Below are 13,880 nucleotides of genomic sequence, written 5' to 3'. Positions count from 1 at the left end.
AAATCACTTATACCGGAAAGGTACTTTGATTACACCAAACACCACCGCGTAAATGGGTGGCTATAAAGGTGGGATTAAGTATCCGGAAAGTATGAGTTGAGGCATATGGATCAATAGTGGGATTTGTCCATCCCGATGACGGATAGATATACTCTGGGCCCTCTCGGTGGAATGTCGTCTAATGTCTTGCAAGCATATGAATGAGTTCATAAGAGACCACATACCACGGTACGAGTAAAGAGTACTTGTCGGGAGACGAGGTTGAACAAGGTATAGAGTGATACCGAAGATCAAACCTCGGACAAGTAAAATATCGCGAGACAAAGGGAATTGGTAATGTATGTGAATGGTTCATTCGATCACTAAAGTCATCGTTGAATATGTGGGAGCCATTATGGATCTCCAGATCCCGCTATTGGTTATTGGTCGGAGTGAGTACTCAACCATGTCCGCATAGTTCTCGAACCGTAGGGTGACACACTTAAAGTTGGATGTTGAAATGGTAGTTCTTGAATATGGAATGAAGTTGGAATATTTGTTCGGAGTCCCGGATGTGATCCCGGACATCACGAGGAGTTCCGGAATGGTCCGGAGAATAAGATTCATATATAGGATGTCATTTTATGTGAATAAAATGTCGCGGAAGGTTCTATGGAAGGTTCTAGAAGGTTCTAGAAAAGTCCGGAAGAAACCACCAAGGAAGGTGGAGTCCACAAGGGACTCCACCTCCATGGCCGGCCAGCCCTAGTGGGGGTGGAGTCCCAAGTGGACTCCACCATAGGGGGCCGGCCACCCCCCACATGGGAGGTGGGAATCCCACCTTTGGGTGGGAGTCCTAGTTGGGCTAGGTTTGCCCCCTCCTATGGAAGGTTTTGGTTTCGGGTCTTATTCGAAGACTTGGACACCAACACTTGGGATCCACCTATATAATGAGGGGCCAAGGGAGGGGGCCGGCCACCCCAAGACCACAAGCTGGCCGCCCCCATAGAGTGGCCGGCCACCCCCTCCCAAACCCTAGCTTTGCTCCTCCACTTCATATTGCCCGGTTTGCTTAGCGAAGCTCCGCCGGACTTCTACACCGCCACCGACACCACGCCGTCGTGCTGTCGGATTCAAGAGGAGCTACTACTTCCGCTGCCCGCTGGAACGGGGAGGTGGACGTCGTCTTCATCAACAACCGAACGTGTGACCGAGTACGGAGGTGCTGCCCGTTCGTGGCGCCAGAACCGATCGTGATCAAGATCTTCTACGCGATTTGCAAGCGGCAAGTGAACGTCTACCGCAGCAACAAGAGCCTCATCTTGTAGGCTTTGGAATCTCTTCAAGGGTGAGACTCGATACCCCCTCGTTGCTACCGTCTTCTAGATTGCATCTTGGCTTGGATTGCGTGTTCGCGGTAGGAAAATTTTTGTTTTCTATGCAACGTTATCCTACACCCCGATGAAGATGTGTATGCCGCCAACTGGGACGATGGAGAGCTTGACGGGGTCGGTTTTAGCCGGAATCCAACACTCATCCGGAGGGACGATCGGCAGATTTCCGGCGTAAAGGACACGCCCCACAGCGATGGTGTCGTCGTAGCTTCCCATGGCGGAACCCTCCCGGTTCCGGCCTCCAGACGCCGCAGGCCCCACGGTGGGCGCCAACTGCCGTTGCCTAATCGACGGTACCTCGAAAGAGGGATCCTCACGAGGGGGAGAAGAAGTAGGGGCCATAGGGCGGAGTGCACACGGGACGGTGGTACGCGAGTTACCCGGCCTGAACACCTGCACGATGACAGAGGCCTACTCGCTGCTTGTCCGGAATTATCCGGGCGCTTTCGCGTTGTTACAATGAGTTGTGGTTGTGCCTCTAGGGCTCCCAAGATCCGGCTTATAAAGGCGCACGGATCTAGGGTTTACATGGAGAGTCCTAGCCGGAATACAAGTTGCCTAACTACGGTACAATGTCTTGCCGTGTACGTCAAGGATCCGCCTTCCTCTAAGTACGTGCTGGATCCGGATACTTCATGGGCCGTCAGGGATCCGGCCTCCTTCGTAGGTCGGCTGAGATCCGGCTTCCTGTTCTTTGGCTGGACTTCATCCTTCAGGATCTACAGCAACTGGGCCGCCCGATGGGTCACATGCCTCACCACCATCTATGGGCCACCCGGGCTTGCCGGATCTAGGCTATGCCGTTGATATACCCATAAAGTATACCCACAACAGCGGGTTTTTTGTCTACCGTGTCGTGAGCGGCAGGTCTCAACGACGTGGTGTAGTGGGTCTCAGCGGAGAACGAATGATAATGGATGCGCGCATGGCAATGATGGCAACAAAGCTACATGTATTTAGTAACATAGAATGATGTAGCAAGCGAAATTTTCCTCACAATGTGACTATAGAGTCTATATCAAACTCTTGGGGTAAAAATGGTACTATCATTTATCCTCTTAAAACAATCTGCAAATGCAAAAGAAATAGTTTTGTGCCCCCAACTCCACGGAGGTGTTTGCTAGGCATACACGGGAACACAACAGTGTTTTTACCTAGGTTCAAGATGCTCAAAAGCAAACGAACCCGCGTCCTACTATATTGGATTATATGTTGATGAACTGGAAGTTACAAAGATGAACACCATGATCTCTCCTTCTCCAGATGCTTATGCGGGGAGGTGCAGTGTACTCTTGCTTGTTCTACGGTTGCAAAATTACTAGAGTCTAACCGTCTAGCTAGCGGCCATGGACCTCCTTTCATTCCGATAAAGGGTTTCCACAGTGGCCACTCAACATATGCTACAAAGCTTGATGTGTCACGCAAGACGTGGCACGCAACTGCCACATCCGCAGTGATTACTCGACACGCGGCACATGAGCTGTCAGGCAAGCTGCTTGCCTGTTTGCATGGTTAAGATATCCATGCCATGTCCTTTCAAACCGGCGTTATCCACCGAAGCGGTGCTGGTTTGTCGGGGGAGGGGCGGGGGGTCAGGCAAGTGAGTTGCGGATGTGAAACCATGTTCCCGAGATCTCTGGCATATGTCACCGGTGTCGTTTCACCCCCACGGTGCGAGATGCGTTCCTTGAAACCTTGGTTTTTCCAAGCGTTGCCAGGGTAGCGTGGCTTGGCGATGCCACCGGTAATAGGTTTCTGCAGCTTAACGGTTGTACCGGAGTCGTCGTGTGCTCCCGGTCGGCCACCTTGAAGACATTTTCAAGGTGTTCCGGTAAGGAAACGCCTCCTGTTCTTGTCGGGAGAGAGTGGTTGTGGCCCGTGTGAAAGGGGCCATCGAACCCTAGTTCCCACGGGGCCGACAAAAGCGGGGAGAGTAAGCTACTCCCTTCCTGAAGGAAAAAATCATGGTAAAATGAGATAGAGTTCAGAGACACCGACGCTGAGATATTTTGTTGCTACAGTTAACGTTGGTACCACAGATCTTTGCTATTCCTGTGTGCTTGTAGATGGTTTAAAAAACAGATGTGGACAGATCTTTGCTATTCCTGTGTGCTTCGCTATACTCTAGTCGATCTGATCTGCTCAACGACTAAAGCCGGTTGGATTTTAAAAACAGACATCGAGAGTGACGGCCTTGCTTCTAGATGCAAATCCGTGTGCTCTCCGCCGTACCAGGAGCAGTGAAGTCGACCGAAGCCGCGAATCTGCGGGCACCGCCGTCCGCCGGCATGATTCCGAATCGACGTGGCGGATGAGGCAAGGGTTGAGGAACATGGCCACATGACGCCGACGTGCACCTCGCTTGCTCGCCGACTTCCACATGGCAGATGACGACGATGCTGCCGCTGACTCACGCCCCAATCCAAACCTCTCGCAAGATACAAACCAGCGCGTTATAAAACCTACTAGCCCCGGAAGCCAACGATATTCCCAGCTCACTCTCACCTCAGCATACTTTTCCTTCTTCCCCCACCGATTCCGATTCTGCCACAGCCACGGCCTTGCGATTCATCCCTCCGTCTCCGCGCTTTCCTTTCCCTCTCCTCTCCACGATGATCTCCGCGCCTCAAGCCCCGGCGGCATCTCTGTTCGGCCGGGCCTCCTCCTGCTCCTCCCGAAGGGCCACGGTCCGCTGCGCGGTGGCCGTCGCGTCGGCTGCGCCGGCCGGAAGGCGCACACTCTACGAAATGCTGGGGCTGCGCACCGGCGCGACGGGCGGCGAGATTAAGGCCGCGTACCGGCGCCTGGCGCGGGAGCTGCACCCGGACGTGGCCGGCGCGGCCGGCGACGACTTCATCCGGCTCCACGACGCCTACGCCACCCTCTCCGACCCGGACACCCGCGCGCGCTACGATCGCGAAGCTGTTGCCCAGGCCTACGCGCAGCCGCCCGCCTCCAGGACGTCGCCGCACAGTTTCTGGGGCCGGCCGCGCCGAACCTGGGAGACAGACCAGTGCTGGTAGTGGTAGATCCGATTCCGACCTCGCCTCGCCGCACCGCACTCCTTGGCCGCTGACCTGAGATTTTTTTTCCAACGGTGACCACGCCATGCGTCTGTGTACATGTAACCATCGGCGTCCTCTCTTTTGCCGTTCTGAATGTGTAGTGATCTTCAGAAACAGTGAAACACGTCTAGGTATAGAATTAGTCTTTGCAGATATGTAATATGCTAGCAGCAATGTGATCGATCCCAGGTTCAAGATTTGAAGAAACCGGACTATGCTCTGCAAAATGTCTTCTTGCCTTCTGCCAGACGTATTCTCGCGGTTTCATGTTCATGATGCTTTCTTTCCGGCGACGGCGAGCCGTGCCGGCCGTCTTTGTTTTCTTGGCTATGGCTGGCAAAAGAGGATTGGGGACGACGTGCTATCGTGGGATCGGTGGGTCTTGTTTATTCGATGCAGCCAACGATTGCCACCTGGGTGCGTGAACTCAAATTTCCGCGTGAATATTCCATTCCTTGGATTGCGGGATCCAATGCCGTTTTCTCCTTCTCAAGCATGGTCACCGACGACCGGCGGCTCTTCGTAGTTCGTACCGTCCAACGCCGGCCACCTCTTTGCTCTCGAACTTAAACACTTCCCCCGGCTCCCGCAAAAAACAAAAAAAAAAAGCACTTGGGAAATTAAGTTCGTTTCCACGTAGTTGCCAACCAGAGAAGGAAGAAGAAGATTGCAGCATTGCAAAGCGAGGATGGGATTGAGGTGGTTTCAAAGTTCAAACAATGATATGCTAAAAGTTGCAGTTCACATTTACAACAACCTTTTTGGTAAAGAATATAAGAGCATCTCCAACAGGCGCTCTAAATTTTGGTGCTATAAAATCACTTTACAGCGCGCTCCATCCATGTTTTGCACGTCAGGGTATATTTACCTCCAACAGAAGCTCTAAACCTTGGAGCTGTAAAAATCTGTACTAGTTTCATCGCGCGACTTATAGAGCGCGCTCTTTCCGGCGCCGTAGATATAATGCACGATATAGCGCTTTTGTCCCAAGCTGTATTTTACAGCGCCAGTTGCAGCACTTGTTGGAGCATCATTTTACGCCGACACGCTAAATCAATCATTTTTTTGGATACAGCGCGGGATAGAGCGCCTGTTGGAGATGCTCTAACATAGACATTACATTAGATGATTCCTTTTGGGATCCTAATGATTTGGTTACCGAGGAAGAAAATAAGTTGCTTGGTCAACCTTTCTCTAAAGATGAAACCAAGGAAGCTATTTTTGGCTCATATGCCGAAGCAGTTCCAGGGCCTGACGGCTTTCTTTTTTGTTTTATCAAACAATTTGGGAGCTGGTTAATGGAGACCTGATCAATCTCTTTAGAGATTTTGAGAAAAATAAGACGGACTTGTTTAGGATTAACTTTGCCATGCTTACTTTGATTCCAAAGTAAGCAGATGCAAGGAAAACCACTTTTGTAGCCCAAGCTACATGTAGCCCGGTGCCTTTTTTGTTTCAAAAACTTTAAAACTTTTGATTTTAATGTTTCAGAAAATTTTGGAAAAAAATACGTAGACGTAGAGAATGTTGGAATCTACCAATGTGTAAATTTTCAAATTGAAATTCATTGTATTTTTCCCTCAGTAAAAATGACAAAATCTCACAAAATGACAAAATCTAGATTATAGTGCATTGTTCATTACTATTCACCAATGATGAAATCAAGATTTGTTATTTTTACTGAGTCGAAAATATAATGTATTTCAATCTAAAAATTTACACATTGATCAATTCCAACATTCTCTATATCATGGTATTTTCTTCGAAACTTTTTGACATGTCTAAAATGAAATTAGCATAGATTCAAAAAACGGCCTAGGTGTAGCTCAGCCTACATATCGCTATAGGACCATTGCACTGACTAAATGTAGTTTCAAAGCTTTCTCAAAGCCAAAAAAAAATATAATCCCATTGCACTGACTAACTGTAGTTTCAAAGCTTTCTCCAAAGCCTGTACTAACAGGCTAGGGAAGATAGCAAATCGTCTTATCTCGTCTAATCAAACAGCCTTTATTAAAGGACGGTACATTCTAGAAAGGGTGGTTACGGCGCATGAAATTATTCATGACGTACATAGGAAAAAAGAGCAAGGCATAATACTAAAAATCAACTACGAAAAAGCTTACGATAGAGTTGACTGAACATTTTTGGATCTGATGTTGCAACAAAGAGGCTTTAGCTCCCAATGGTGCGATAAGATTAGATACCTGGTTCAAGGAGGTTTGGCGGGAGTTCGCATTAACGATGGTAAAAGTGATTACTTCCTGACGGGTACAGGGCTCAGACAGAGGGATCCCTTGTCGCCGCTACTTTTTAGCTTTGTGGCTGCCGTTTACATGGATGTTAGTTAAAGCTGCTCAGCAAAATTTGATTTCTGGTTTGTTACAGAGATATAGAGATGGAGGGGTGTTCAGTCTGCAGCACGCGGATGATACCCTTCTTTTCATTAAAAATGATGTGAGGCAAGCTCATAATTTAAAATGGTTACTATCTATCTTTGAGCACTTGTCAGTGATGCGAACTAAGTTTAATAAAAGTTACATGGTACCTATTAATGTACCAATAGAGTAAGTGAATGTGTTAGCCCAAGTTTTTGGGTGCAAAGTTAGCGAGTTCCCTTTGAAATATTTGGGTGTGCCGCTACATTTTGGTAAACTTCGTAAACAAGATCTGCAACCCCTGATTGATAGTATTATTACATGTATTGCTGGATGAGGAGGGAGACTTTTGAATCGTGCTAGTAGACTGGTGCTAATCAGGTCGTGCTTAGCAAGTACACCTATGTATCTTCTAACTGTTCTGAAGTTTCCGAAATGGGTGGTACCAGCTATTAACTCACAGATTGCCCATTGCTTGTGGGATAACTATGAAGAACACCATAAATATCACCTAGACTCGGGGGCTACTCTCATCGTACGCTGGATGCGCACCCGATAAAAACAGTACAGACATCAACAACCGAAGGAATTCAAAGAAGAACGGACCCGAAGGTTCCAGCAAATTCAGGTTCAAGCCCGGGGACTTGAATCTATGTAAGGTAACGTTGTTTTTCCTTCGGCAGTTAACTAGTATCAGTTTGCCGAATAAAATTGGGATCGTTACTTTTATCTCTTACGTACGATCAATTGTCGGCTACACCCGAAGTCTCAGAGGACCCGATATACTCAAAGTATCGAATGAAGAAGGAAGTTCAAAAACATCGACAGCAAGAACTTCGAGTAGTACAACTTGAGTCTATGCACAGTTGCAACATCCGTCCCTAGACTCGGGGGCTACTCCCATCGGGAGCGCTGGACTAGTTCGAACTCAGGGAGGAAGAGGTCAAAGATATCCCTCTCATGCAACCCTGCAACCACAAAGCAAGAAGTCTCTTGTGTCCCCAACACACCTAATAGGTGCACTAGTTCGGCGAAGAGATAGTGAAATATAGGTGGTATGAATAAATATAAGCAGTAGCAACGGCACCAGAAAAGTGCTTTGCCCAGGACTGGCGTGTGGTTGATGGTGGTAATATTGCGGACAGTAGAGATGCAAGTAAAACAAGTAAACAAGCAGCGATAGCGATATTTAGGAACAAGGCCTAGGGATCATACTTTCACTAGTGGACACTCTCAACATTGATCACATAACAGAATAAATAGATAAATGCTAGACTCTACACTCTCTTGTTGGATGATGAACACCACTAACTCGTGTAGGATTACACGAACCCTCAATGCCGGAGTTAACAAGCTCCACAATATTCGATGTTCATGTTTAAATAACCTTAGAGTGCATGACAGATCAACATAACCAAACCAAGTACTAACATAGCATGCACACTGTCACCTTCACACTACGAAAGGAGGCATAGATCACATCAATACCATCATAGCAATAGTTAACTTCATAATCTACAAGAGATCACAATCATAGCCTACGCCAAGTACTACACGATGCACACACCTGTCACCATTACACCGTGCAGGAGGAATAAACTACTTTAATAACATCACTAGAGTAGCACACAGATAAATTGTGATACAAAACACATTGCAATCATAAAGGGATATAAATATGCACTTCACTATGCCATTCATAACAGTGAATAAGTATTATGTGAAATATAGTCTAAGAGACCCACATGGTGCACACACTGTCACCTTTACACACGTGGGACAAGGAGTCTCCGGAGATTACATAAGTAAAACTCACTTGACTAGCATAATGACATCTAGATTACAAGCATCATCATATGAATCTCAATCATGTAAGGCAGCTCATGAGATTATTGTATTGAAGTACATAGGAGAGAGATGAACCACATAGCTACCGGTACAGCCCCGAGCCTCGATGGAGAACTACTCCCTCCTCATGGGAGACAGCAGCGTTGATGAAGATGGCGGTGGTGTCGATGGAGGAGCCTTCCGGGGCACTTCCCCGTCCCGGCGGCGTGCCGGAACGGAGACTCCTGTCCCCCAGATCTTGGCTTCGCGATGGCGGCGGCTCTGGAAGGTTTCTCGTACCGTGGCTTTTTCGTATCGATGTTTTAGGTCAGGGACCTTTATATAGGCGAAGAGGCGGCATCAGAAGGTCAACGAGGCGACGGCATAGTAGGGGGGCGCCCCCCCCCCTCTGGCCGCGCCAGGGTGGCGTGTGGGGCCCCCAGGGCTCCCCTCTGGCGGCTCTTGGGTGTTCTGGAAGCTTCGTCCAATTCTAAGACTCTGGGCGTTGATTTCGTCCAATTCCGAGAATATTTCCTTACTAGGATTTCTGAAACCAAAAACAGCGAAAAACAGAACCGACACTTCGGCATCTCGTCAATAGGTTAGTTCCGAAAACGCATAAATATGACATAAAGTATGCATAAAACATGTAGATATCATCAATAATGTGGCATGGAACATAAGAAATTATCGATACGTCGGAGACGTATCAGCATCCCCAAGCTTAGTTTACGCTCGTCCGAGCGAGGTAAACGATAACAAAGATAATTTCCGGAGTGACATGCTATCATAACCTTGATCATACTATTGTAAACACATGTAATGAATGTAGCGATCAAAATAATGGTAATGACATGAGTAAACAACTCGAATCATAAAGCAAAGACTTTTCATGAATAGTACTTTCAAGACAAGCATCAATAAGTCTTGCATAAGAGTTAACTCATAAAGCAATAAATCAAAGTAAAGGTATTGAAGCAACACAAAGGAAGATTAAATTTCAGCGGTTGCTTTCAACTTGTAACATGTATATCTCAATGATATTGTCAATGTAAAGTAATATAACAAGTGCAATATGCAAGTATGTAGGAATCAATGCACAGTTCACACAAGTGTTTGCTTCTTGAGGTGGAGAGAGATAGGTGAACTGACTCAACATAAAAGTGAAAGAAAGGCCCTTCGCAGAGGGAAGCATTGATTGCTATATTTGTGCTACAACTTTGGTTTTGAAAACAAGAAACAATTTTGTCAACGGTAGTAATAAAGCATATGTGTTATGTAAATTATACCTTACAAGTTGCAAGCCTCATGCATAGTATACTAATAGTGCCCGCACCTTGTCCTAATTAGCTCGGATTACCGGGATTATCATCGCAATACACATGTTTTAACCAAGTGTCACAAAGGGGTACCTCTATGCCGCCTCGTACAAAGGTCTAAGGAGAAAGCTCGCATTGGATTTCTCGCTTTTGATTATTCTCAAGTTAGACATCCATACCGGGACAACATAGACAACAGATAATGGACTCCTCTTTAATGCATAAGCATGTAGCAACAGTTAATGTTCTCATATGAGATTGAGGATATATGTCCAAAACTGAAACTTCCACCATGGATAATGGCTTTAGTTAGCGGCTCAATGTTCTTCTCTAACATTATGCATGCTCTAACCATTAAATGAGTGGTAAATCTCCCTTACTTCAGACAAGACGAACATGCATAGCAACTCACATGATATTCAACAAAGAGTAGTTGATGGCGTCCCCGGGAACATGGTTACCGCTCAACAAGCAACTTAATAAGAGATAAAGTGCATAAGTACATATTCAATACCACAATAGTTTTTAAGCTATTTGTCCCATGAGCTATATATTGCAAAGGTAAAGAATGGAAATTTTAAAGGTAGCACTCAAGCAATTTACTTTGAAATGGCGGAGAAATACCATGTAGTAGGTAGGTATGGTGGACACAAATGGCATGGTTATTGGCTCAAGGATTTTGGATGCATGAGAAGTATTCCCCCTCGATACAAGGTTTAGGCTAGCAAGGTTTATTTGAAACAAACACAAGGATGAACCGGTGCAGCAAAACTCACATAAAAGACATATTGTAAACATTATAAGACTCTACACCGTCTTCCTTGTTGTTCAAACTCTTTACTAGAAATTATCTAGACCTTAGAGAGACCAATTATGCAAACCAAATTTTAGCAAGCTCTATGTATTTCTTCATTAATGGGTGCAAAGTATATGATGCAAGAGCTTAAACATGAGCACAACAATTGCCAAGTATCAAATTATTCAAGACATTCTACCAATTACTACATGTAGCATTTTCCGTTTCCAACCATATAACAATTAACGAAGCAGCTTCAACCTTCGCCATGAAAAATAAAAGCTAAGAACACATGTGTTCATATGAACCAGCGGAGCGTGTCTCTCTCCCACACAAGCATTTATTCAAACAAAAACAAAAAAAAAGCACACAGACGCTCCAAGTAAAGTACATAAGATGTGACCGAATAAAAATATAGTTTCAAGAGAAGAAAGCTGATAAGTTGTCGATGAAGAAGGGGATGCCTTGGGCATCCCCAAGCTTAGACGCTTGAGTCTTCTTGAAATATGCAGGGGTGAACCACCGGGGCATCCCCAAGCTTAGAGCTTTCACTCTTCTTGATCATAGTATATCATTCTCCTCTCTTGACCCTTGAAAACTTCCTTCACACCAAACTCAAAGCAAACTCATTAGAGGGTTAGTGCATAATCAAAAACTCACATGTTCAGAGGTGACACAATCATTCTTAACACTTCTGGATATTGCTCAAAGCTACTGGAAGTTAATGGAACAAAGAAATCCATCCAACATAGCAAAAGAAGCAATGCGAAATAAAAGGCGAGAATCTGTCAAAACAGAACAGTCCGTAAAGACGAATTTTATTGAGGCACCAGACTTGCTCAAATGAAAATGCTCAAATTGAATGAAAGTTGCGTACATATCTGAGGATCACTCACGTAAATTGGCATAATTTTCTGAGTTACCTACAGATAATTAGGCTCAGATTCGTGACAGCAAAGAAATCTATTTCTGCGCAGTAATCCAAATCTAGTATGAACCTTACTATCAAAGACTTTACTTGGCACAACCATGCAATAAAAATAAGATAAGGAGAGGTTGCTACAGTAGTAACAACTTCCAAGACTCAAAATAAAAAACAAAATTACTGTAGTAAAATAAACACCGTGCTAGTGTATTTGGACTAATACATGACTACTAGATGATTCCCAGGTATTAGCCAAAGAGGTATAAAGGTGTATCAATGGAACAAGAAGGCTAAAGGTGACCCCCCATTTCAACAACAATCAAAAAGGGGTTACAGGGAGAAATCCGGTCACCTGCCCGGTCCAACCGGGCCAGCCACCGGCCTGTCCGGCGTACGAGCCGGTCGACCGGTCGGAAACCGGGCTCCACGAGAGGACCAGCAGGTCCGGTCCGTGGCCCGGCCGACCGGGCTCCCGACCGGCGGGTCCGGCACCACGTCCGGTCGACCGCTCGGAAACCGGGCAAGCAACCGGGTACCAACCGGACAAGCTCCGGGACGACGCAAAGGTGCTCCGGTCACTCGGTCCGGTCCGACCGGCCTCACGACCGGGCTGTCCGGTCCGTGGTCCGGTCTCGACCGGGTTTGTCGGGAAGAATGCTGAGGTGGCAAGTGGCAACGGCCAGATTTTGAAGAACACTATAAATACCCCTTCTTCTACCTTGGAAGGGTTAGGCAACATACTATAAACTGTTCTTGAGCTCTCTCTCTCCTACTCCATTGCTAGAAACACCAAAAGCCTCAGATCTCCCTCCTCCTCCACCCAAACTCAAATCCCTCCGGGGAATCACTAGAGGAGGACCCGATCTACCGTTCTACCAAGCCAAATCTCATTCCCCCTTGTATTCATTGAGAAGCTTGCTTCCTAGGGTTCCTTGGAAACCCTAGGTGGGCAAGAGGAGTCCGGAAGCATCCGGGCCGTGGATTTGCTCCGGGCAAGATTGTGAAGGTTTGGAGGCTACCTCAAAGTCTACCACAAGTGAGTGAGCTATTCCTTCGTGGGATAGGCTCCGGAGAATAGGGTGAGCCTTCGTGGCGCGGGAATCCTTCGTGGGACCTCCACTCCTCCAAACGTGACGTACCTTGTTGCAAAGCAAGGGAACACGGGAATACATCCTCGTCTCCGCGTGCTATCGGTTATCTCTAACCGAACTCCTTACTTGTGATTTAACCGCTCGTGAGAGCCTTCGTGCTTGAGTTAGTTGTATCCTCATATAGGTTGCTTCACCTAGTTTGCATTAGGCTCATCTTTATATTCCGCAAAGCCTAATATTGCAAAGAAAGAATTAAAATTTGTAGAAACCTATTCACCCCCCCTCTAGGTTTACCATCTCTATACTTTCACGTGGGCGCTGTACCACGCCCGATATCATGTCCCGCCGGACATGTGGCTGCCAAGCAGCGGCGGCTGGAAGATGGCCGTGAACGGCATTGGTGTCCCGCCGCCGCCGAAGCCGGGCACGGAGCAATGGAGGGACGGCATCAAGGCCCGGTGGACTCAACTCACCGCCGAGGAGCGGGCAGATCCGACATGGGCGGCCAAGGACAACGACGACTGGTGGGCGACGTACTTCAACGCCAAGTACGCCGTCGAGATGCACATCACCACCGGCCTTGTCGGCGGGCCCAACAACTGGAACAAGGACGGCCGCGCCCTGTTCTGGGGCGTTCCGGGACGCACCCTCGACAGCGTCATCCGCGGCATCCGCAATGACACTCCAAGGTTGGAGACGCCGCCGTCACCGCCACTGTCTCCTCGAGGTGGACCACCGCAATGGCAGACGAGGAGGACCATGTACTCGTCCTCCTCGAACTCCTCTTCCTCAGGATCGGCCCGATCGACGCCGTCCTCATCGTACCGCTCGGCGCCCTACACCGTCCCCAAACACGTGGTGAAGGAGGAGCCGGCGACGCCCGTCAACACGAGGCGTGGCGGCAGTGGCAGCTGGCGGCCGCAAGAGAGGCGTGGCGGTGCCCTCCTCATCCCGAAGCCGGAGGTGAAGGAGGAGCCAGAGGAAGCGGCGAAGGCGGCGCGACTGGCGGAGTACGAGCGGCAGCAGCAGCTCATCGCCAGCAGCGACGACCCCGAGGACTGCCCAGGGCTGCGGGCGGCGTGCTTGGCGTCGATGAACGACAAAGA

General features: G+C 47.7%; 1 protein-coding gene across 1 annotated transcript; it reads left to right on the top strand.

Moving 5' to 3' along the window:
* Positions 1–3,877: 3,877 nt before the first annotated feature.
* Positions 3,878–4,665, top strand: LOC124679742 (chaperone protein dnaJ 11, chloroplastic-like). The gene has a single exon (XM_047215280.1). It carries the CDS (start codon positions 3,986–3,988, stop codon positions 4,394–4,396), a length of 411 nt encoding a protein of 136 aa, XP_047071236.1. The 5' UTR covers positions 3,878–3,985; the 3' UTR covers positions 4,397–4,665.
* Positions 4,666–13,880: the final 9,215 nt, after the last annotated feature.

Source organism: Lolium rigidum, chromosome 1, assembly GCF_022539505.1.
Source record: "Lolium rigidum isolate FL_2022 chromosome 1, APGP_CSIRO_Lrig_0.1, whole genome shotgun sequence".
Classification (NCBI taxonomy): Eukaryota; Viridiplantae; Streptophyta; class Magnoliopsida; order Poales; family Poaceae; genus Lolium; species Lolium rigidum.
This window is presented reverse-complemented; position numbering and strand designations above follow the sequence as displayed.

What these genes read in the sequence shown, in the direction of transcription:
- LOC124679742 (XM_047215280.1), top strand. Translation starts at nt 3,986, where the DNA reads ATGATCTCCGCGCCTCAAGCCCCGGCGGCATCTCTGTTCGGCCGGGCC.